Here is a 21,135-nt window from a genome sequence, read left to right as displayed (position 1 = left end):
ACTTGAATGGCTGTGGGAAATATGCTGTGATGCCCAGTTGGTGAAGTCACACTCATATAGCAGCCAGTTAGAATCTGAATGTTCATTTACAAAATATATAAATTGCATTAAGAAGTGAAAGTGTAATGAAATTTTCAGTCAGGTAACATCATTTAGTCTCTGTCTCAAATTCAAGTCATGAGGTTTGGAAAGATCTTTTAAGTGTGTATTACTGGAGTCTTTTTCTTTAAAAAGTCTATGATGTCTGAGTCGGTGTCTGTCCCTCTGTGTAAACTACAGGCACAGAAGTACACTTAGACACAAAGAAGTAAACTATAAACTCCTCTGTGTATAGTAAATCTTACTGTAGATTTACCTCTGCAGATTTATAAGATGTATCTGAATTTGCTTGCTTCCTACATGCCTTCACATTCTAACAGTATTCATCAAAGCCTATCCACTCACCAGTCGCTTTATAAGTCATACCTTGCTAGTACCTGTTTTGACCCCTATGCCTTCAGAACTACCTTAATTCTTCCCAGCAGAGATTCCTTCGAGATTTAGGTCCATATTTTGATGACAGCATCGCACAGTAGCCGCAGATTTATCGGTTGCACATCCACGATGTGAATTTCTTGTTCCACCACATCCCCAAACTCTGGTGACTGTGGAGGCTATTTGAGTACAAAGAACTTATCCATCCGATATGGATAAAATCTTTACACTGTGGTCATAAAGTGATGGACATGATCAGCAACAGTGCTCAGGTAGGCTTTGTGAACTTCTCCATTAGCTAATCTGCTTCAAGGTGTCATGCGTGCAGAGATCCACTTCCCTCGGTTGCAACAGCTGTTTGAGTCATTGTTGCCTTCCTATCAGCTGGAACAGTCTGGCCATCCTCCGCTGACATCAACAAGTTCCAGAGAACTACCACTAACTGGATATTTTCTCTTTCTCGGCCCATTCTCTATAAACCATAGAGATGGTTGTTTTGGAAAATCTCAGCAGCTCAGCAGTTTCTACATACTCAGACCATTCCGTCTGGCGCTAGCAATCATGTCGCATGCCAAGTCACTTAAAATCACCTTTCTTTCCCATTGTGGTGGTATGGTTTGAGCTTCAGGTCATCTTGACCATGTTGACATGTGTAAATTCATTGAGTTGCTGCAGTGTGATTGCTTTAAGGAACATGTTGATCAAGCCTGGGTCTTAAACTGGTTTTTAAAAAATCATCATTTAGTTTAAAAAGTGTTGGAAATCTTTAATAAAGCGTTTATAAATGATTATATTAAACTGTTATTTACGGATTCCGTCCAAAGTCACTCGCTTTAGTCACATGACCTCGACAGCAGCCAGTTATTCGTTGCTTTCACCGTCACATGACCGGAAGTTTTAAATGAAGCGGTTTGGGGCGTAGCTTTGAAATGAAAACAAGTGTTGTTTGCTGTCTTCTACGCTTTTTAGTTAACAAAAAACTCTATAGAATTACATATGGTTTTAAATGAATGAAAATAAACTCTTCGGCAGCCTCTGTAAACAATGAGGCAGAAAATTAAACAGTTAATTCTTCAAATATGGGTAAGTATAGAGGTGCTAGCATAAGTAGCTAGCTGTTGTTTTCACTCCATACCTTTTGTGGCATGATTTGTCAAACATCTGTGCCACATATAACTATTTCCATTTGTCTCAGTGTGCATGTAATTATAGCATCGCTGTTTTTATTTGAATACAGAATTACCCGCGCAAAATTTACTTACATGCAAATTAAACCTTTTCCCTCCATCGTTTCACATCAGTGGATCCAGCTTAAACTAGTTGTCTTTTTGCAGGGTGATCGTAAAAGCCTCTTATTGCGAAAAAAAATACAGTATAATGGATGACTCGGACCAGGATTTTGAAGATTTCAGCTCGAAGCATCTAAGACGAGTCCGCAAGAAACCAGGTGAAGCCAGACAGGCGAGGAAAGCAGATAAGCAGACCTCCAGTCAAGCAAGCGAAGAGGATAAGAGAAGGAGAAATAACAAAAAAGCTCTTAACTCTATCAAAAGGCTATCTTGGACGCAGCCTGCTTCTGCTGCTGGTGCTGGCGATGATGGTGGAGGAGAAACGCGTGTGGTCAATGGAGAGGCTGGACATCAGTCAGGGGATGCTTGGCCATCAGCTGAGCCTTTAAAGGAAGCAGGGCCAAGTCCTCAAAGCGGCCTAAGAGCGAAAGACAAAGTGCTCCTGAGGATGAAGCAGTTCAAGAGAGATAGTCCACAGAAGATGGTGCACAAAACTCACATCCAACCAGCAAACCACGAGAACAACTCTACTCCTTTTACACAGCAAAAAAATCAGGGTGAGATGACAGAATCCTCTCCAGTCTACTGCATCCCTTACTTTGATGTGCTCTCTTTTCCTGCTCAGTTTTTGTTTTTTCATTAGTTTTGTTTGTGTTGTGTTTGTGTTCAATTTAGGTTCAGGCAGTTTAGAGGGGGTTAGTTTTTGTAGTTAAAATGTTTAGCTTTGGTTTTTATTATATTCAGTTTTCCTTTGTTATCTAATGGGTGGTATTTGTCAGGGGCAAGAATTGCCAGGCTCAGAACTGCACAGTAGAGAAATACAACAATATAAAAATATGAATCTCTGCTCTCTGGATTAACAGATGCACAAGAGTCTGATCAAACTGACTGCAATAACAAATTTGATCAAACTGACAAAATCTAAAGACATTTGCTTTACATTCTTATTTTATTTTACTTAGTTTAGATTTTATTTTTATATTACATAATTAAAAGTTTTTTTGCACACCAAGTTTTAGCTTTTAGTTCAGTTTAGTTTAGTTTACTTAACTATAATAAGCATACACCTTCTTTCTTATGCTTATCCAGTTCAGGTTTATAGGGTTGAAGCTGTTTCCAGCTGTTATAGGGTGAGAGACGGGCTACACCTTGAACAGTAGAGGTAGTAATGGTGAATGAGTTTAAATACCTGAGTTCAACCATTAAAAGCAATGAGCAGTGCACAAAAGAGCTGAAGAAGACAGTGTTGACAGGATGGAGTGTTTGATGGTGAGTGTCAGGGGTGATTTGTGACACAAGGATAGTATTAATCTGCCTGACAGTCTAAACATGGCAAAAGCAGCAACATTATGAAGACAAAGGTAGACCTTATAAACACTGTAATATTTTATGTAGGGTTTTCTGTGTCTGTATTGATCCGAGACATATTTTTTCCCAAATTTTACACTTTAAATTTGCATCATTATATTTCAGTATATGCCATATAGAATTTACCTTGACTGTTGACAAAATACTAACAACCTGTTACCCAGGGACTGAGTTCTATCGTTGAAAAATAGGAAATGTGGCCCATACCTTTTCCTTATTTTGAAATCCTGTTTTCTGAAATGTTGCTGTGTTATTCTTGCTATCCCTCACTTTAACCCGTATATTTCTGTCTCCGGGCTGTTCGCAGATACTCCAGATACCTTCAGCTCTGCTCTTCCTCCAGAGCCTCAAGACAACGATGAGGCTCTTGCTCTGCAGCTGCAGCAGGAGCTGGACAGAGAGGCAGCGCAGGCCCAGATTGTGGACTTGGAGGATGGAGGGCTTTTCTTCTGTCAGATTTGCCACAGAGACTTAACACACATGACAGCAGAGGGTCGCACACAGCATCTTAACAGGTCTGAGGATTTTGATTGCATTTTAGATGATAGCTTTACATACTAGTGGACACACAGGGAGGCTAAATGACATTAAAAAGTTTGTCTTCACTGTTACAGCACTGTAAGAGAGTGTTTATTGGACAAGTAGCCTCCATGTGGAGTTCAAGGATTCCACTCATTGAGTGCACCAAGTTGCATTTAAATGATTTGTTGGAAAATAAAACAATACCTTTTCTAATTTTCAGGTCATAACTTCATAAAGTATAATGACAAACATCTGATTAAAATAATGAAATCCTGGGGTTATAAGAGTTTTCCACAAATAAAAAAAAATCATCCTCAGTTTCTGTGTTTTACAAAATGTTTGATTTCTTTGCAGATACATGAACTCTTACCTAAAGTGTCTCTCTGAATAATCAGAATATATATATTTTTTCATTTTTGTCAAAAATCTCTCTGTACAGGTGTTTGGATGAGAGTGAAAAGAGTGGCCTTGCGGCTCCTGCACCTCCTCCTCCACCACCTTCTGGTGTTCCTGATTGTCCCATCTGTGGTAAGAAGTTCAAGTCCCAGAAGAGCCGCTCGGTCCACTTGAAGCGCTGTTCTTCAGATATGGACGTCTCACCGGCTGTGCTGATACAGGCTCTGCAGAGACAAGCTGAGGAAACCCAGAGTGCTGCCACTGCTAATTTACTGTAAGTCAGACGATAACTTTGTTGCATAACTAAAAGATAGATGACATCTAACTCTAGCCATTTTCTTCTTCAGCATTCAAGCTGTGGGCACCAAAAGGAAAGGCCCAACCAAGCCAGGCCTGCAGGCACGGAAGAAGCCCAAGAAAAAGCCCGAAGCCCTGGATGAAGAGACCATGGTGGCTTTGGCTCTGTCCTCCTCCCTGCTGGAACAAAAGAAAGAGGAAGAGAGGCAGTATCACACAAAGACTGGCACTTCTCACACGTCAGTGACTCAAGATCTGAAGTGGAGGCCAGACGCAGGTATCTGTGTTTTTCAAAAAGCAGGGCGAGGGGAGAAGATAAATAAAGATAGATAAAACTCGAGTACCAAATTCAAATCTTCTCCTACAACAATTTCTTGTTCCAGCTTCTTATTCTGTCACACCTCAGAAACCTGCAGCTCCAGAGACAGAAATGCCTGCATTAAGCAAGGTCACAGGAGGAAAAGCCCAAAGTACAGAAGAGATAAAACACATTTACATTTACTGAATTCCCAACTCAGTTTTCAAAGTCAGAAACTTAGGTGTGGTTTATTAATTTGACATTTGAGCTTTAGTTTAATATTTAATTATCAACACACCCTGCAGCCAGGATACCCTGCCTTTGATCTTGGTTTAGCTTTGTCTCTAATAATGATAGCTGATCAGGACCGGTCATTTCTCAGTTATCAAACCAAGTCAGAATAAATACCAGTAACAGCTCAAGAGCAAACGTGAGCAAAGAAAAGGTTTAACAAGGAAGGTTTTCGTCCTGTTTTTGTCAATGAGTAACAAATATTTAACAGTACAGTTGGTAGATTGTGGGTTTGCATACCTGTTGCTGTTTTAAAGCCCTGCAGCAGTGTATATGTGACTGTCTATTAGATATTTAATAACTAAAAGGTTACATTAAGTTGTTTTTTACTCAAATTTAATGAGGAAGTTTTCAAATATCGGTAGGACCTAAATCCTCTGCTCCCCTCGTGCAGGTAAAGGGCGTGGAAAGAGAAAAAAAGGAGTCGCCCCTCGCCCTGCTCCATTACTTCTCATTCAGGATGCTGAGGGGGCACTGAGGAGGTTGCAGGAACGTGTTTCTGCTCTTCTCCTGCGCAGCCCTCCAGACTGTCCCCCAACCCCGCCTCGCAGCCCCAGCACTCTGCATAGCTGGAGCGGTGCTGCCCCCCTCTGGGAGAAAAGCCGACTGCTTGACGGAGACTCCAGCTGTCTGTCTGATTTCTACGTTCCGGAGCTCAGGGAGTTCTTCTCACCCTGGGTATCAGCAATGGTGAGTGAGACCTAAGACATGTTTATTTTTTATTGTGTTATTGCGTCAGTTTTCAACTAAATGGAGGATTTAATCAATTCGATTGAATGGAAGCACCTCTTTTGATCATTTGTTTTAATCAGATGCAACTTTAAGCACAGATAAAACTGTTGAGAGAAAAATGTTGTGTTTTGGAATCACTAATGGGTCCCAGTGGATCTTCATACTGAGAAGAGTGTGATCTTGCATGTCTTACAATATCTGACCAAAAACTCCTCCACTTCTAGACTGATGCAGCCTCAGAAGGCTCCAGCGACAAGCCCGAGTCTTGTGTTCAACCTGTGGCCAAAGGAACTCCCACCACTGGGTTCAGGACCTCCATCCTACCATCCTCTGCCAAGACGGCTTCCTGCTCCCCGGCTCCCTCCATGCCCGGTACAGGGCAGCTCTCAGTGAGCAGTCAGGTTCTTCAAGACCTGATGGACCTGGCTGACGAAGGCATGACACTCACACAGTATGGATACACAGCCAAAGGTAAAACACGCGGACAGAAATTATGTCCTAAAACATTTTTTTATTTAAAGTGGAGCAGCATTAAAGCCTTACCTAATGTGAAAATTGTACCAATAAGTTAACTGACAGTTTGATATTTTATATGATATAAAATTAGGATGTTATTACCTGTAGAGTTTAATTTGAACATTTAAATAAAAGGCAAAGCGCCTAAAATATGGTGAACACATCACATACACACCTTTGTTCACTGTCTTCTGTTCTTGCTGTGTATGTTGAAGAAAAACTAAAACTGTGGGTGTTGGTTATATAAGTTTTATAAACATTTTAACATCGTGCTAAACATGAGGCTAAACTATTTAACCTTTTTTTGCAGACAACGCCAGCGAGAGCGGCTTCATCCAGGAGGAATCAGAGGAGCAGGCTGACCTCTGTGCCAGTGGCTTCCTGCCAGAAAGGGCCCACACTCATGCTGAGGAAAGACATAGCCAAGCGATGACAGCAGCTGAGCAACCAAGGGAAAAAGTTGGAGACAGCCACCTATCAGTAAGATGTTTCTTAACATTTCCATTATGTTCATTAATTTCATCTATCCAAATCTTTTAAGTACTATTTTTGTAGGACCGCTTTATTTTCTTTCAGTTAGATCTGTAGTAAGGTCCCTAGATGTTTTCAGGCCAAGTTTAATCTGGCCCTCTTGTTCTGGAGTATAAACAAGGGTTTGTTGTAAAAAGCTGCCAAATATAAAGAGTCGCCTCCAGATATTTTATTTGAGTGAACAGTCATACGGCTACTTGTCAGTAAGTTGTCCAATAAAGATACCTCATACGCTGGTACGAGCCGCTGTGCTGGTGAAGAGCAGCCACACGACCTGGGCACCTTGCAGTCATTGATTTGACCATAAACTCATCTGAATAACAAAGTATTTGTAGAGTCAAATTTGAGCCCACCTCTCTCGCTCAAACTGGGTCATGCAGCAGGACAGTGATGCAAATAGAGTCAAGGTGTTGCAGTTGGCCCAAAATTCAAATCTCAACCTGATTTAAGTGCTGTGGCGGGAACTTGCCAACTAATTCCCACAAACCTTAATGAACAGAAGCAATGTTGTAAAGAAAAGTGGGACAAAATTCCTCCACAGTGATGCGAGACAGAGACACTGATACAGTCACACATATAAAAGAATTATTTCAGTTGATCACTGGTAGATATGCTTCTACAGCCTACTGAGTCATGGGGTGTAATTCGTTTTTCATATGGTTGCACAGAGTCCTATAACATGACTCATGATGTCATGTTTATAAACGATGTCATCTTTTATAAGCTTTCCAGCAATGCACAGTTTGGCTCAACATCCATCTGCCCAGCTGTGATGCAAACCGTTCTGCATGCTGCAGGCTAACTTTGTGATGACACAGTTTCTAAATCACCTTAATTCATTGTGTTCTTTTAAAGCAATAATTATAATAAAATAAATATCAGGACCTAAATAACATGTTAACATACGTCATTGTATTATGATGGTTTTCCCCCTGTAGCTAGCGCTGTCCACATTGGCGTCAGACCTGAGCAGCATGGTGAACAACCCTCAGCTCAGTGATGTCCAGCTCCAGGTGGACAGTGGAGAAGTCTTCTTTGCACATTCCTTCATGGTGTATGCTCGCTGCCCCCTGCTGGCAGAAATGGTAAATCAGTTATTACTGTGTTGCACATCAAAGCTCTGCTGATGTGCAACACCAGGGATGCATTATTATGCATATTGTTCTGTCATGTTTTGCAAGTATGAAATATAATCTAATTAGTGTAAAAATTGACGCAAGTAGTATAAATAATAATAGTATGATTGTAAGAGGTAATTAAAGGTCTACACTGATGCATACTGTAGTGTGCGATGCTCCAGGTTGAGATTTCATTTTGCTTGAAAGAATAAGCCGTGTGAATGTGATTTTATTTCAATGCTTTAAAAACAAATTGGGAATTTTGTTTTGTTTAAAGTTGTTTCTTTAGTTTCTTATGAATTAATTCAGCTTTTTCAGAGTCGATTTGCTCTTCTGCTCGCGTCACAGATGCATGAAAGTGGTTTTGGGGTGCAGGAGGAAGGCGTGCCTCCTGCTCAGAGGGTGTTGATCAGCGACGTCCCGGCCCAAGCAGTGTTTGCTCTTCTACAGTATCTCTACACAGCCCACTTCTCCTTACCGGCATCGCTGCAGCCTCATGTGCTGGAGCTGGCACAAAGGTACTAGGAGATGGAGGATGTAAAGTCCAAAGCACAAAATACAAAGCAAAAGTTTATGCGTGCAGCAGTGGCATAAATACATGCAGACTGAAAATGAGAGAGAAACAAAACAAAAAAAAGAATGCCGCTCGGAGTTCCCCTAGTAGCCCGGGGCAATAGTGTCACAACGATGGGGCGGTTCAGGGTCACCTGAACCAGCAATTACAGTATGTCTTATTAAAGAGGGAAGTTTTAATGGCAAAACCTAAAACTAGAGTGGATGTCTGCTCCCACCAAAAAGCTCAAATGCCTTAAACAGTCGATATTTCATCCTATAAACCAGGATCTTGTTTGTTGTCTAGCTTTGTTCTTTATTAAACAGAGCTGGTTCTCGTAATTGCACTTAAATTAGAAGCCCAGATGTTTTTAAACATATACACATGGGAAACATCTGGAGAATGCAGTCAGGATGTGGTTCGCAGTTATTCTTTCTCACATGTAGGACACACGAGGAGACGGCGTACATGTGAGAGAGCGTGTTGGAAGCTGGCAGGTTTGACTGTGATGTGACTGAGTCAGATAATTGACTTCTCTCATACAGCTGCTTTAGATAAGCTGAGAAAGGTTCAGGGCTCTAATGCATGTGTGAAAAGAACTTCTGTTAAGAGTTTCCATTTTTTTAAATAAAACATTAAAATCATATAAAAAACAATACTTAAAAAAGTATTATTCTTTTTGATATTTTCTGAATTTCATGTAAGAACTCTTAAAATTTGACGCTGTTGTGAAAGCTTCTTTCTTTCGTTTCTCTTTCCTGTTTCAGGTTTGACTTGCAGGAGCTACAACAGCTTTGTCATCTTGGGCAAGAGGAGACTCTGAGAGACGAGGGCAACTACTTAACCCAGGAGGAGGAAACAGACCAGGCCTTCATCGAGCTCCTCCGCTCCATGTGGAACGAAGACGATGCTGACGGTGACGACGGGGAAGATTCAGACAGAGGAAGAGATGAAGGCCTGGAAGTGGATCATCAAGCTGATGAGGTCACGTCAGGCGATAGAGAGATTCACGAAGAGAAAGTGAATGAGGAAGAGTTGGAGGAGATCTATGAGTTTGCGTCCACGCAGAGAAAGAGGGAGGAGGAGGAGGAGGAGGAGGCGCTAGATGAAGAAGAAGATGGAGAAACTAAAAAAAGCTTAAGTGACAAAAAGCTGCAACCTGACTTTCAACGTGAGCCCGACCCCAGCCTGGATCGCAGCTACAGCCGTCTCTTTTCAGATTCGTGGGGGGTGTACGAGGAAGCAGAGCCTTCCTCCTTAGCTTCTACCTCTGGTCTGCCAAAGGTGCACCTTTCTCAGCAGTCCCCTTGTAAACCATCATATGAATTTTCAGGGAGAGCTTTGCTTCAGTCTTCAGCAAGTGTAGTTAGTGATCCTTCCATCAGTCCTCCACCAGGGACATCCAACTTGCCAGTTCCAGGTGTGTCCCCTGGACAAGTAGGTGACATGGGTGGCAGTGGAGACAAGGGAAAAAATCCAGTTGAATTGAAAATGCCCAAGAAAGATCTATTGGAAGACATGAAGCGAGAAAGCCAAGGTCCTTATAGTATTTGCACCCCTCATTCTCCTGATTCAGCCCAGAAAAAAGACGAACCTGAGCTCATAGTTTTGTCAGACTCCAGTGAGGAGCTTGAGGGGGATGTTGCTGTTCTTAGTTCCCGTAGCCCCTTACCACGTTCTCCCGGTTATACAGAAATCAAATCCAGGCACAACTCAGCACCCAATGAACCAGCTTTGAATAAAGAGGCCAGTAGTTTGGGGCACAGTGCTGGTGATCAATTAGACTGTTCTCCAGAAGTTTCCTGGCTGATCCCGTCCACACCTGTCCGTCCTGGCAGCGGCACCAGGAGCAGCTCCACTCAGACCAGAAGCAGCATGTGCAGGACGCAGCTGTTTCGGAGAAGTCAAACATCCCCATCATCACCCTCTGTTTTTTCTTCTCCTACTCTTAAGAGCACCCTTCACCCCTCCAACAGTGAAACCAAGGATTCTGCCGACACCGACCAAATGAAGGGCAGTGTCTCCAGGTTGAAGATAGAAAGGAACTTCAGCTTTTCTCCAAAAAGAGAGAATAGGGATGATTCAAGGAACGATGGAGAGCGATTCAAAGTTCCCCTGCCTCAGCCTAAACTGTCAAATCTCTCAAGCTCGACTCACCTTGATTCTCTCCAAGCTTCTTCAAAGTGTGATATTCCTCTTCAGCGCCACCCCCAACCTTACAGCAGTACTCCCTTACAAACGGAGCTCCACCATTCCCCTATGCGTCTTGCTTCCTCCCTGCTTCACACTCATCCCAGTAAGCAGAACTCAATGGGTCAGAAAAGGGAGAGAGCACCATCAGATAGCCCAGAGAAAACAGACCTGGGGAGCTTTCACCTCTCCCCTTTGTCTGACCCTTCAGGCCCACGCGCTTCGTCTTCTCATAGTTTAGAAAGTTCACCGAGGCTCACCGTGTCTTCTAGTCAGAGTCGATGTTCTCTTAATTCCAGCATTTATGAAAAGAGGTTAAGGAATGAGAAGGAAGGAAGAGAGGCAGATTCCGATCATACTGAAGAAATGTTCAATGAAGGACAGGAGGGAGAAATAAAAATAGAGGCAGATGTTGAAGAATCTAGTTTTCAGCAGAGTTTCATGGCCATGGATGAGCCTCCCATAGCGTTCAATGATTCATGGGGACTCGATGTGTGTGTAGACGCTGATCCAGGATGCTTCAGTCTGAGGCTGGAGGACAGCGGGCAGCGAGAAACAGCCCAGTCGTTAACCTCTCCCACCAGTCGACCTGAATCGTCCAGACACAGCAGCGAGTCTTTAAACCGCTGTGGTGGCGTGACTACCCCTTCCACACCTAAATGTCACAGCTCTCAGGTGCACGCAGGTCCCTCCATCACCACGTCCCCACCTAAAGCCAAATTGCTGACCACACCAGAGATTGACAACGGCCTCCTGGACTCCAAAATATGGGACAGCTGGGAAGAAGAAGAAGAGGAGGAGGAACACCTTCCTCTCTCTAAGAGGGTGAACCCCTCAACCTATCATAAGACCCCAGGTAAGTATTTCTATTGTGTAATTTGCCAGCATAAATATAAACTGCATATTACTAAATAATATTTGTTTTAGCCTAAATTATAAAAACCATCCCAATATGTATCAACAGGTCTTAATTTTTATTAAATATCAAGAAGTATTTTTCCTCTAATACATAATTTATACTAGAGTTGCTTCAAAATCTAATCAGATTCTTCACTCTACCAGACAACCTGTGCCTGAAGTAGAAAGTTATTGTCTGTATTCACAGGGTTGTACATGCTGTACCTTTGTGGTTGGGACGACAAGCCTGCACAGGGCTACACATACTATAAAAATCGAGTGACAGGCTTAAAAACATGCTCTTCTCCACCAAGACAGAAAGAATAGAATAGAATAGAATAGAATAGAATAGAATAAACCTTTATTATCCCCAAAATTAGAAATTTTAGTGTTACACAGCTCTTATAGCAAGAGAAATATAGACAAAGTAGTGCTATATACATAAGCAACCGACACATTCCAGAGCAATAAAATCACAAAAAGACAGATAATTATTATTATCGACCACAAGTTCTCAAACAGCCTCCACAATTAATTCAGTTTGTTTTTATTTAAAAAGCACCAAACAAAAAAAATAGGCATCTCAAGGCACTTTATATTTTAAAGTCGAGACTCTGCAACATTAATTAATGTTGTGCTCGTTAACTTTAATAAGCACGAACTTGTTAATTGTGAAAGAATGTTATATCTGAGCCTCATTTCAAGGTTAAAACCAAATTGACTGGTAAAAGTTTGAAGTATTGATTAAATTCAAGTGGAAAACAAGGAATAATGTGTTGTTTGGGGGCTTATTGCTTTATCAGGTTCATTTTATCTATATTGTTTAATATCACCAATTCATTCAAATGCTTTACAATTAGTATAACTTAAGATATGATTGCGGGCTATTACAGATATATTGCTTAATTTCTGTTGAATAAATAATTAGTTGGGATTTTTTAAAGGACTGCACGCACTTGTCTTCTATTTATGAACTTCTAGTGTAGAAATTAGACTTTGTGCCTAAACAGTGTCTTCTTCTTGTGTTTCATCAGTGTCGTCTCACAGCAAAAGGCAGCGCACCTTGGTGCCCATCACTCCCATGCCCCACTACTCTGACATGGACACGCCGGAGCTCAAGAACAAGCTCAACAGGTCAGTTGGTTCACTCTCATCCTCTCGTTAAAGATTAGATACAAGGCCAAGTTTTTTTTTTTCTAACTAATCACAGCGATTAAGTGAGGTATCTATCCGATTAGCTCCCCTGGTGTCACTGTCAACGCAGTCTGTCTGGCTCTGCTCGCTGTCAGGCTGTTTTCCTTCTGTCCATCTGTTAGTCCGTCTGTGCCTCGCAAATGCCTTTAACTTTCGCCTCTGTGCAGGTTTGGCGTTCGGCCTTTACCGAAGCGCCAGATGATCCTAAAACTGAAGGAGATCCACCAATACACACACCAGCTGGTCAGCTCAGACTCTGAGGATGAGGCCTCAGTCTCAGGAGCCACAGCTCAGATGAAGCCCCCTGCCAGCAGGCCAGTGTCCTGCGCCCAGACTGTGAAGTTTAAAGAACCCCGAGCACCTGCTGATGTGTGCCCTGTGAAGCACAACGGTGATGAGGTGGCGGAGCCTCTGTCCAACTCACAGGGCTCCAACACCTCCTCAGCTGGAGCCAGTGAAGAATCGGAAAGGTACTCCGCAGCGTGTAGATCATCTTAGGTGTTACATAACAGAGCGCTTGACTATAGACTCAGTCAGTGGCCTGTGTTCTCCAGGAGCCATGTTTCTGATGGATTCAGTTGCTCGCCTGTGTGCACCTGTACTAGTGTTGGTAACAAATCAAATGACATCAAAGGTTCACACCAAGTCATCTCTTGGCAGTCGTGAACATTCAGAAGATAATGTCTTAGTTTAAAGATGTGAAGTCCATCAAGAGTCGACACAATGCATGAGGATTGTGAAGAGGAGGATGTTAGACACCATTGCCCTCCTTCACAGCTGAATAGCACCAGTTTGTAACCTGCTATGGTCATTGTGTGTAATTTGCTGTGCTGTTGCCTCAGAATGACACCAAAGTGTTCACCTGTGTACATCACAACCCACCGCTATACAGAGGGTGCTTACATTTTTAGTGTTTTTATTAATTGAGCTCTAGAATGTTGTTTTTTGTTCCTACCTGGGAAAACAACAATGAATTTAGTCAGTAGTGACTGCACAGCTATAAAGTCAAGATAAACAACCTTTATGAATGAGATTCTTTGGGGGAAATTTGAAATGTATAAAAATGCCATTTTGTGATTTAAAATACTTCATCTAATTATGTCCACTATCTAAAATTACATTAACAGAGTGGAGATAACAGCCATATAACGATGAGTCAAAGACTTGTGATGTTAGTGCTCCTGAGAGAAAGAGCTTAAAATGCACAGAATGGGGAAAAAGTTCAAAATGATGCTGATTATATGTGATATAAACTTTATCAGCAAATGTGTTGAACGCTACTGTAAATTGCTTTTATATACTATGAAGCATTAATTCAAATTCACACACAGATATTCTGTATCATGAGCTGATGGCGCTGATATGAACTAGAATTTAAGGTAACTTGCCTGAATGCTGTTTTTGTAACAGGTAACAGATCGGTGTGTAGAAAAGCACCACTACTCACCCGCTCAGTTCTCCTGGAAAATGGGATTACTGTAGTGACGCTTGGTGGTTGGATTAGCAGGGCAATAGTATTCAGGGACCTTTGGCTTCTTTTAACACAATTACAGTGTTGCACAGAAAGAACAGCAGCAGCTCCAGTAATGCAGGACAGAGAGAGAAAACAATCTGCACACATCCATCAACTGAGTTTCTGGATCAGATAATTTAGCCAATATCAGGAGTTGCTTTTAGCCCATTTTACAGGTACAATTCCTCATATTTGGGAGGTTAAAACTTGATTTCATTCATGTTTTGTGATTGATCATTTGGTGCCAACATGACCCCTTACACGCCTGGCTGGGGTCACACGACCACACAACTACTGACATGTGGCTGATTGGAGACATTTTGGAACCATTGAAGTAGCTTTCCAGTTCCAGCTGTTGCTTAGTGTGTGCACGTTTGACCCTCAGATATACAAGTTAGATACCTGACACTCATTTTAAAAATCAGACACTTAGTAGAGTCTATAAAATTAACCGCTTCCTTCTCATCAGGTCCAATCCAGAATTATGCATCTCGTCCGACGGCGACTCCGACAGCGATGGCGGGATTTCTGCCTCTCAAGCAGCGTCCCGGCTCCAGGATCGACTCAAAGCCGTGCGCTCCTTCATCTTGTCCGACTCCAAGCTGTACAGTCAGATCCTCCAGTATAAGCCTCTGGTTCTGTCTCAGCTTCAGGAGCAACTCAAAGCAGCGGGGATACGCCTGGGGGCCGCCAAGCTCATGGACTACCTGGACTCTCAGTGCATCACCTTCACCACAGCCAAGCCAGGCCGCGCCGCACCGAGCCGCAGGCGGGTCAAGAGGACAGGCAAGGCGGGCAAAAGTAGGTGAAAGAGAGGCAAGCGAGGAAGGAGGCATTACAGTCGCACTTTTAAACTCACTGCAAGAATGGTTTTATGTAGAAACTTAAAGATAGCAGATTTTATTTCTGTGCTTGGAACGTTTGTCTGATAACTGAAAAGGCCACAAGAAAATCTAAGTGATCAAGACAAAGACTGATTATTCCCAGGTGAGAAAATCTTTAGTAAAAACAGGTTTATAACTATGTAATTATTGACACCGTTTTTCCAGGACCGGGTGTATTTTAACTGTTTTTTTTTTGTTTCCCCCCCCCCCCCCAATGTTGCATTTATTAAGAAAATAAATCAGATTAATGACAGCTGTAGTGTGGGGTTGACAAATGGCTGCTTTAGCCCCCTTCAGACATGCACTCCTGTTGCACCTTACAAGGTGTCCGAAATGAGCACCTGGGTCACTTTTTCCATAAAAGTCATGACAGGAATTTTAAGAAAGAGTAACATTTACACATCAGCCCAAAGAAGAACAGCCTGAACAGCACAACATGTCACGTACACCCTGCTCTTTGTTCTCCTCTCCATTGTCACTAACATTAAAAAGTTGGCATCCACTAAGTTTATACTGATTATAGTCAGTCTTTCCAATACTGTCACATGTCTGTCTGAATGACCAAACTGTCACTTTAACAGCCAGTAAAGTTATATCTGAAAAGGGCTTTTGATTTAAAAATTTCAAAACAGCAAAACCACTTGATGTAATAAAGTTGATATTACACTTTGTCTGCCCAGTGATACAAAGTTAATCTTCAGTGTGTTGTATTGCACAACAGTCAGGTGTTATGTGTTGCAACAACAAAATATGAGCCAGTTAAGCGCAAAGAAATGCAATCTCACAGAAGTTGTTGAAAAGGCATTTTGTGTGGTTTTTTTTTTTGTTTTTCCTTATCCAAAGATTAACCAAGACGCTCGCAGAGCTGAACACACTTGAGAAAGGAAGCAGGTTGTTGAACAAGGGGAAGATCTCATAGCTTCTGATACATCATTCAAGTAGAGAGAGAGAGGGGGAGAGAGAGAGAGAGATCCGTTAGAGCAGCACAACATAAAGTCAATGCTGTCAAGAGTTCCCAGTCAGGTCGCTGTGTTTGCATCGTTGTGCACTCAGGTTTCTCGACAGCAGTTGTGAAGCACGAGGCATCAAATCACATTCCAAATTAGACACAACGCTACAGATCCCAAAGACGGGCTCGCCTCCTTTCCACCCGTGTGGCAAGTTCCGGATGCATCAGCGCGGTGCATCTCCTCGTCCCGGCTCGATGCCTCATCACAGTCATGAGAGGTTGGCAATGTTGGCAAGGAAGCGCTGAGCCCACCACTCCTCCAGGTCTATGGGCACAAAGTCTGCACAGAGGGGAGGACGGCAGGAGAGACAAGAGACGAAAGCTTAACTTCAGATTGAATCAAATGAGCAAGTACGTTTTCTACACGTGAACAAAATGTTACATTAACAGCTGAAGAATTCCAGCCTGCGTCTTTAATCGATTCATTGTCCTTCACTTGAATGGAGAGCTCCTTTTGTCATGTTGTTAATTTCTCAGATTTGAAAAGCTTTCGGTCTTCTTAAAAATAAAAAATATATAATAATATTTTTTTCTTCACATTCTAAAGAATTCAGGATTAGAAACCGGTTTGGTTTAAGCTTTTCGGGGTAGCGATACACAAAGGAAAGCGGAAGAGGCAGGTAGGTGTGTGCTCTACATTTGGTCGTCACGGCTGGTTTATCTGGAATAGCCAGGTTCTCAAATTAAAGGAGGTTAAAAATTAAAGCAATACTATTACAACAGTTGCCCTCTGCCTTGCATGCTGTTCATTCAGAGAGATGAAAATAGCCAATCGGTTCAGGGGTTTAAAGGCCCAGACATAATAAATGCATAGATTACAGGTTCAAAAGCTGAGCAGCTTAATGAGTAGGAAGAGGTTTATCTGTTAGGATGCCATAAAGACATACGGTAAGATTACATTAAATGAGTGTGGTCACGTTAGTTTCTAAATGACTGGAGGCATTTTAAAAGTCATGGGAACTTACTCTTCATCGCAGCACTCGGGGTCTTCTCGGAGTACTGAACGGGCCCTTGGCTGCCAGCCAGCTCCCCTCTGCCGCCGTCCTCCAGCTTCTGCTCCACCTCCTGCCACACTGCAAACAGTCACACACGCGTGGAGTTGTAATTACCATTTGGATGTTGGATGGATACACTGGTGTATTTTTTCCTGTAATCTTTGAACTCATACAAAAAGACACTAAAAATAAAAATAAATCTTCAACCAGCAGCTGAGCTCAAGGGCACATCTACACAGCTCTGACCACTATTTATCTAAATTCATTTGAAGGCTGCAAACCTTGAGAGGACTGGTCTGGTAGGCGGATTGTGTTTATCAGCTGAGGGTGAAGGTTTTTCCATTTAATAATCAAGATAAATCTCAAGGTTTAGTTTCTGTGGACATGTCTTCTGCTTACTTGGAGCTCCAATAGTCAGCCAAACATTTAATGTCTAACGGCTTTAAGGATGTTAAACAATAAACCAGTTGAACGTGTGCATGCGGGTGCATAAAACGCTTTCTAATCATGTCTGCAGGTTACATTTGTTACAATTTTTATCTTTTTTGTGTGAACATGTTCAACTGGAATAAACCGCAGGAGGTTTTCTCTCTTCGAACAACTCGACAGAGCGTGAGAGCGGTTCCTCCTTGTGTCTGAGCAGAGAACAAAAGTGAAGCGCTGAACTTTGTGGTCACAAAAGGACGCCACAGAGCAGTCTTTACTGGCAGCAGCCCAAGAGTAACACAGATAGCTGGCTCATGCCGATTCAGCTCCACAAATCATTCAATCCGAGCACGGCATGAAATACTGGCCGGCGCTGAGGTATGCTGGACAATCTTCCAAGACGGGGGGTGAATGTTGCAGGGCCTGGACTTAACTCATTGTTAGGGTTTACTGACTAGAAGCAGCACTCGTCTGAGACCTACTGACAACTAGTTGAATTTTTGCAGTAGTCCAGGTATTTGTCATTATAAAAAAAAAAAAAAAAAAAAAAAAAGGGGTTATTAGTTTGCAAAACAACACCCAACATTACTGAAAACTACCTTAGGATATAAAAGGATATAAATTCTGAACCTAAGCATATGAAGAGAAATTTACCAACACGGTAAAAATACAAACAGTAAATATTACAATTTTGCACATCTGTATATCCAAAGCTTCTTATGCAGAGGAGGACGTGTATTGCAGAAGATCATCTGATTTCCAAATTATCATCAGCCTATTAAAGACGCTTATTAAAGATGACCAAAGTGTCAAAAAAGTGAGATCACTGATTGTACAAGTACCAAAAAGCTTGGGCTCTAAACTGCTTGGTTTCAGACAGAGTGGAAAGCCCCAGTATGATCCCCTCAGGCAGACAGCTCTGCCTCTGAGCACCGCAGGTCCACCACTTGCTGTGCAAACTTTTGTGAGAGGCCGCCAATAGGAAGTATTAAGAGGTCTTAAAAAGAAGAGGAACTGGAGCTACAATGGTTTAAGAGATGAACTGAAGGGCTACACTAGTACCCAGAACAGGTTGAAAAGGCTCATTATAAACTATGAATCATGTAAAGCTACTCTAGTAACTAATACCACCTCCCCTTTCAGATAAAGATCTGACTTTTTGTCTTGGAGGGCTCACTTTGCACTCTGACTTACATCACCACCCATCTATTGGTCCCCTTATCCTCACCTTCGTATACAAATCGGACATTCTCCTCGTGTGCAGGAGTGAATCCCTCCACTGGGCTTTCAGACTTCTGTGCGGCCGCACTGTGGTACCGTTTCCCGTTGAGGCGATTGAACACGATCTTTGGAGGAGGAGAGCTAAGGAGAAAACACAAGAGCTAATTGCAGAGGAGCGGCTTTTTGGATGAAGACAGTCACAGGAGTCACGTTACAAAGTGAGAGTAAAAGTCTTATGTTCATTTAGCAGCTTGGATTACTTGGTGAAGGTGTGGCCACTTTGATTATGACAGGACAGACTGACTTGGTTCTTCATGGGCAGGGTGAACATGAGCTGAAAAGGGCAAGAAAACACCTACTTGGTGTTTTCTTGAAGGTGGGGTGTTATATATTAGTGCAAATCTAAGTGTAAATCTAAGTCTTGCACACTTTCACACAAGAAGGTTTTCTTAGAGTGGTCAATTTTTTCCTGGACATTTTGGAGACTGCAGCTTTGTATTGGTTAGTCCACCTTAACTATCTCAGTACATTAAGTTAGTTTTGCCATTTGTAGATGAAGTTTCAATCAAGGCTAGATTTAGGCTTTTCTTTATATTTCTACACCTTAATAAATCACAGCAGGCGAGGTGGGTTGGCCCCTCAGGTAGCAGAGCTCTCGGCTACACCATGCAGTGTCACACCTCAACTAATGGCGCCTCTGATTGGCCCGAGAAACTGACGGGCCGCCAGAGAAGTTGTGTCCGATAATGGAACCAAGCCACGCCTACGTGTTATATGATCGCGCTCGCGGTCCACGTGGAAAGTATTTTGAGCTCGCGCTGCTCAAACAGCAGCACGCCCAAAGCAACCCTCAAAAAAAAAAAAAAAGGTAAACATTAAATAAAAACACAAAGTAAACATACTCACTTTGACGTGATCCAGGACGTCGGCTTCAGTTTCAAGTCGCCGAACTTGCTCTCGACCTGCTGAGTGTTACCTGGGGCAAAAACGGAAAAATTACGCGTTTGTAGACTCGATGTAACCCAGCACGCAAACATGTCACCTTACGAAACAACCCCGAAACTTTCGCTTTCTTGAGCCAAAAGCAGCCTGACGTTACATTGCATCACGCGTTAGGTAATGGCCACATTCACTCACCTGTCCTCCGTTGTGTAACGAGTTTGCTGGGACCTCTGGTGATTGTGTACATCATGTGAACGCCGATACCCTCGAGAAATTCTGCACTGCCCCTTCTCCTTAATTGTCGGCCTCAAGCATTGAACGCTGACTCTGAAACTTGTAGCTCTTGTCCGGTCCTTCTGAGGCTGCCCCCCGAAATGATTGTTGTCCAGGTCAGCTGCTCCACAGTCAGCTCGAGGCCTGCCAGAGACTCGCTTCGACTTGTTGCCCGCTGTGTAGACCGCCCGCTGCAGCTCCTCTCCGGCAGGTGGTTCAACTGAGATGAAACGACGTCCAGGACTCGTGCAATAGGTTGTGTGTAGGTCATTCAAGGAGAACGCAGTTCCACATGCCGGGGATCATTAATGGGAGCCGGGGGCAAGCTTCCTGACGTCCCTGAATTGTGACACTCTAAGCCGGACACTCCTACCCTCTCTCATCTGCTGGTGCTCCGGAACCGACTGTACCACCTCTGATTTCTGACAGGTTACAAGGGCACTGCACACTTTATTCTCTTCAGGACTGAAAGCGAGCATGCTGGGCTAGCGTCAAGCAAGTCCAAATGCAGAACAGGGCTTCCGCCTGAACATTTCAAAATAAAACTAATTTTGGAGTATACAAGCCTACAGCTACTTTAAACTGAAGCACCATTTAAAATATGATAAGCACAATCTTGAGGTGACACCATATGTACTTTTATATCACATTAAAAACTACACAGTTATATACTATTGATTATCATGCAGCTACAAATACTATGCACTTAAACACTGATTAGCCACAACATTAAAAACCCAGCCTAATGTTGTAAAGATCTGGACCAAACAGAGCATGGACTTCTAGGGATATACTCCTCTAGTGTCTGACTTCTTGTGGTCATTGGGCTTCTTGTCATGTTCCATAAGCAGTTGTTTTCAAGTGTTTCTGTTTGCGTTTTGTCTTCTTCTCATCAAACATCCCTCTAGAATTGGTTATTCACTGAAAATGAGTCAAGGAGGTGCCACTATCCAAAGAAAAGATCTAAAAAAGCCCCGAGAAGTATTGCTCAGGACCACAAAAGAAAAAGAAAAAAGACACAAATTGTAAATAATAATTACAAGAAAACCTGGGTCCTTGGAAGTAAAATAAAGTTTTGCACAGCACTGTATTTTATTTTAGATTTTCCATTTAATTATTCTCTTTTGTATTACTTTAACAAAATGAATAAAACGTATCATAGTTTAAATTAATTAATAGTTTTAATTAAGTTGGAATTAGTTATAA

The 21,135-nt window shown here is 42.4% G+C and overlaps 2 protein-coding genes across 2 annotated transcripts; one reads left to right on the top strand and one right to left on the bottom strand.

Annotated features, from left to right (window-relative positions):
- The first annotated feature begins 1,374 nt into the window (after window positions 1-1,374).
- slx4 (SLX4 structure-specific endonuclease subunit homolog (S. cerevisiae)) lies at window positions 1,375-15,684 on the top strand. Its single transcript, XM_085459922.1, has 14 exons — window positions 1,375-1,557; window positions 1,809-2,320; window positions 3,439-3,646; window positions 4,093-4,323; window positions 4,397-4,623; window positions 5,330-5,625; window positions 5,892-6,138; window positions 6,494-6,663; window positions 7,653-7,799; window positions 8,181-8,350; window positions 9,153-11,431; window positions 12,507-12,606; window positions 12,834-13,136; window positions 14,649-15,684. The coding sequence occupies exons 2-14, from the start codon at window positions 1,852-1,854 to the stop codon at window positions 14,986-14,988; spliced, it is 5,187 nt and encodes a 1,728-aa protein (XP_085316048.1). The 5' UTR covers window positions 1,375-1,557; window positions 1,809-1,851; the 3' UTR covers window positions 14,989-15,684.
- mcrip2 (MAPK regulated corepressor interacting protein 2) lies at window positions 15,268-20,389 on the bottom strand. Its single transcript, XM_085459926.1, has 5 exons — window positions 19,852-20,389; window positions 19,621-19,690; window positions 18,722-18,855; window positions 17,038-17,145; window positions 15,268-16,352 (listed from the first exon to the last, which is right to left on the bottom strand). Exons 1-5 carry the CDS (start codon window positions 19,904-19,906, stop codon window positions 16,282-16,284), a joined length of 438 nt encoding a protein of 145 aa, XP_085316052.1. The 5' UTR covers window positions 19,907-20,389; the 3' UTR covers window positions 15,268-16,281.
- Window positions 20,390-21,135: the final 746 nt, after the last annotated feature.

Source organism: Copadichromis virginalis, linkage group LG6 (assembly GCF_057382275.1).
Source record: "Copadichromis virginalis isolate Kocher_CV1m ecotype Utaka linkage group LG6, C_Virginalis_male_GT1.1, whole genome shotgun sequence".
Classification (NCBI taxonomy): Eukaryota; Metazoa; Chordata; class Actinopteri; order Cichliformes; family Cichlidae; genus Copadichromis; species Copadichromis virginalis.
This window is presented reverse-complemented; position numbering and strand designations above follow the sequence as displayed.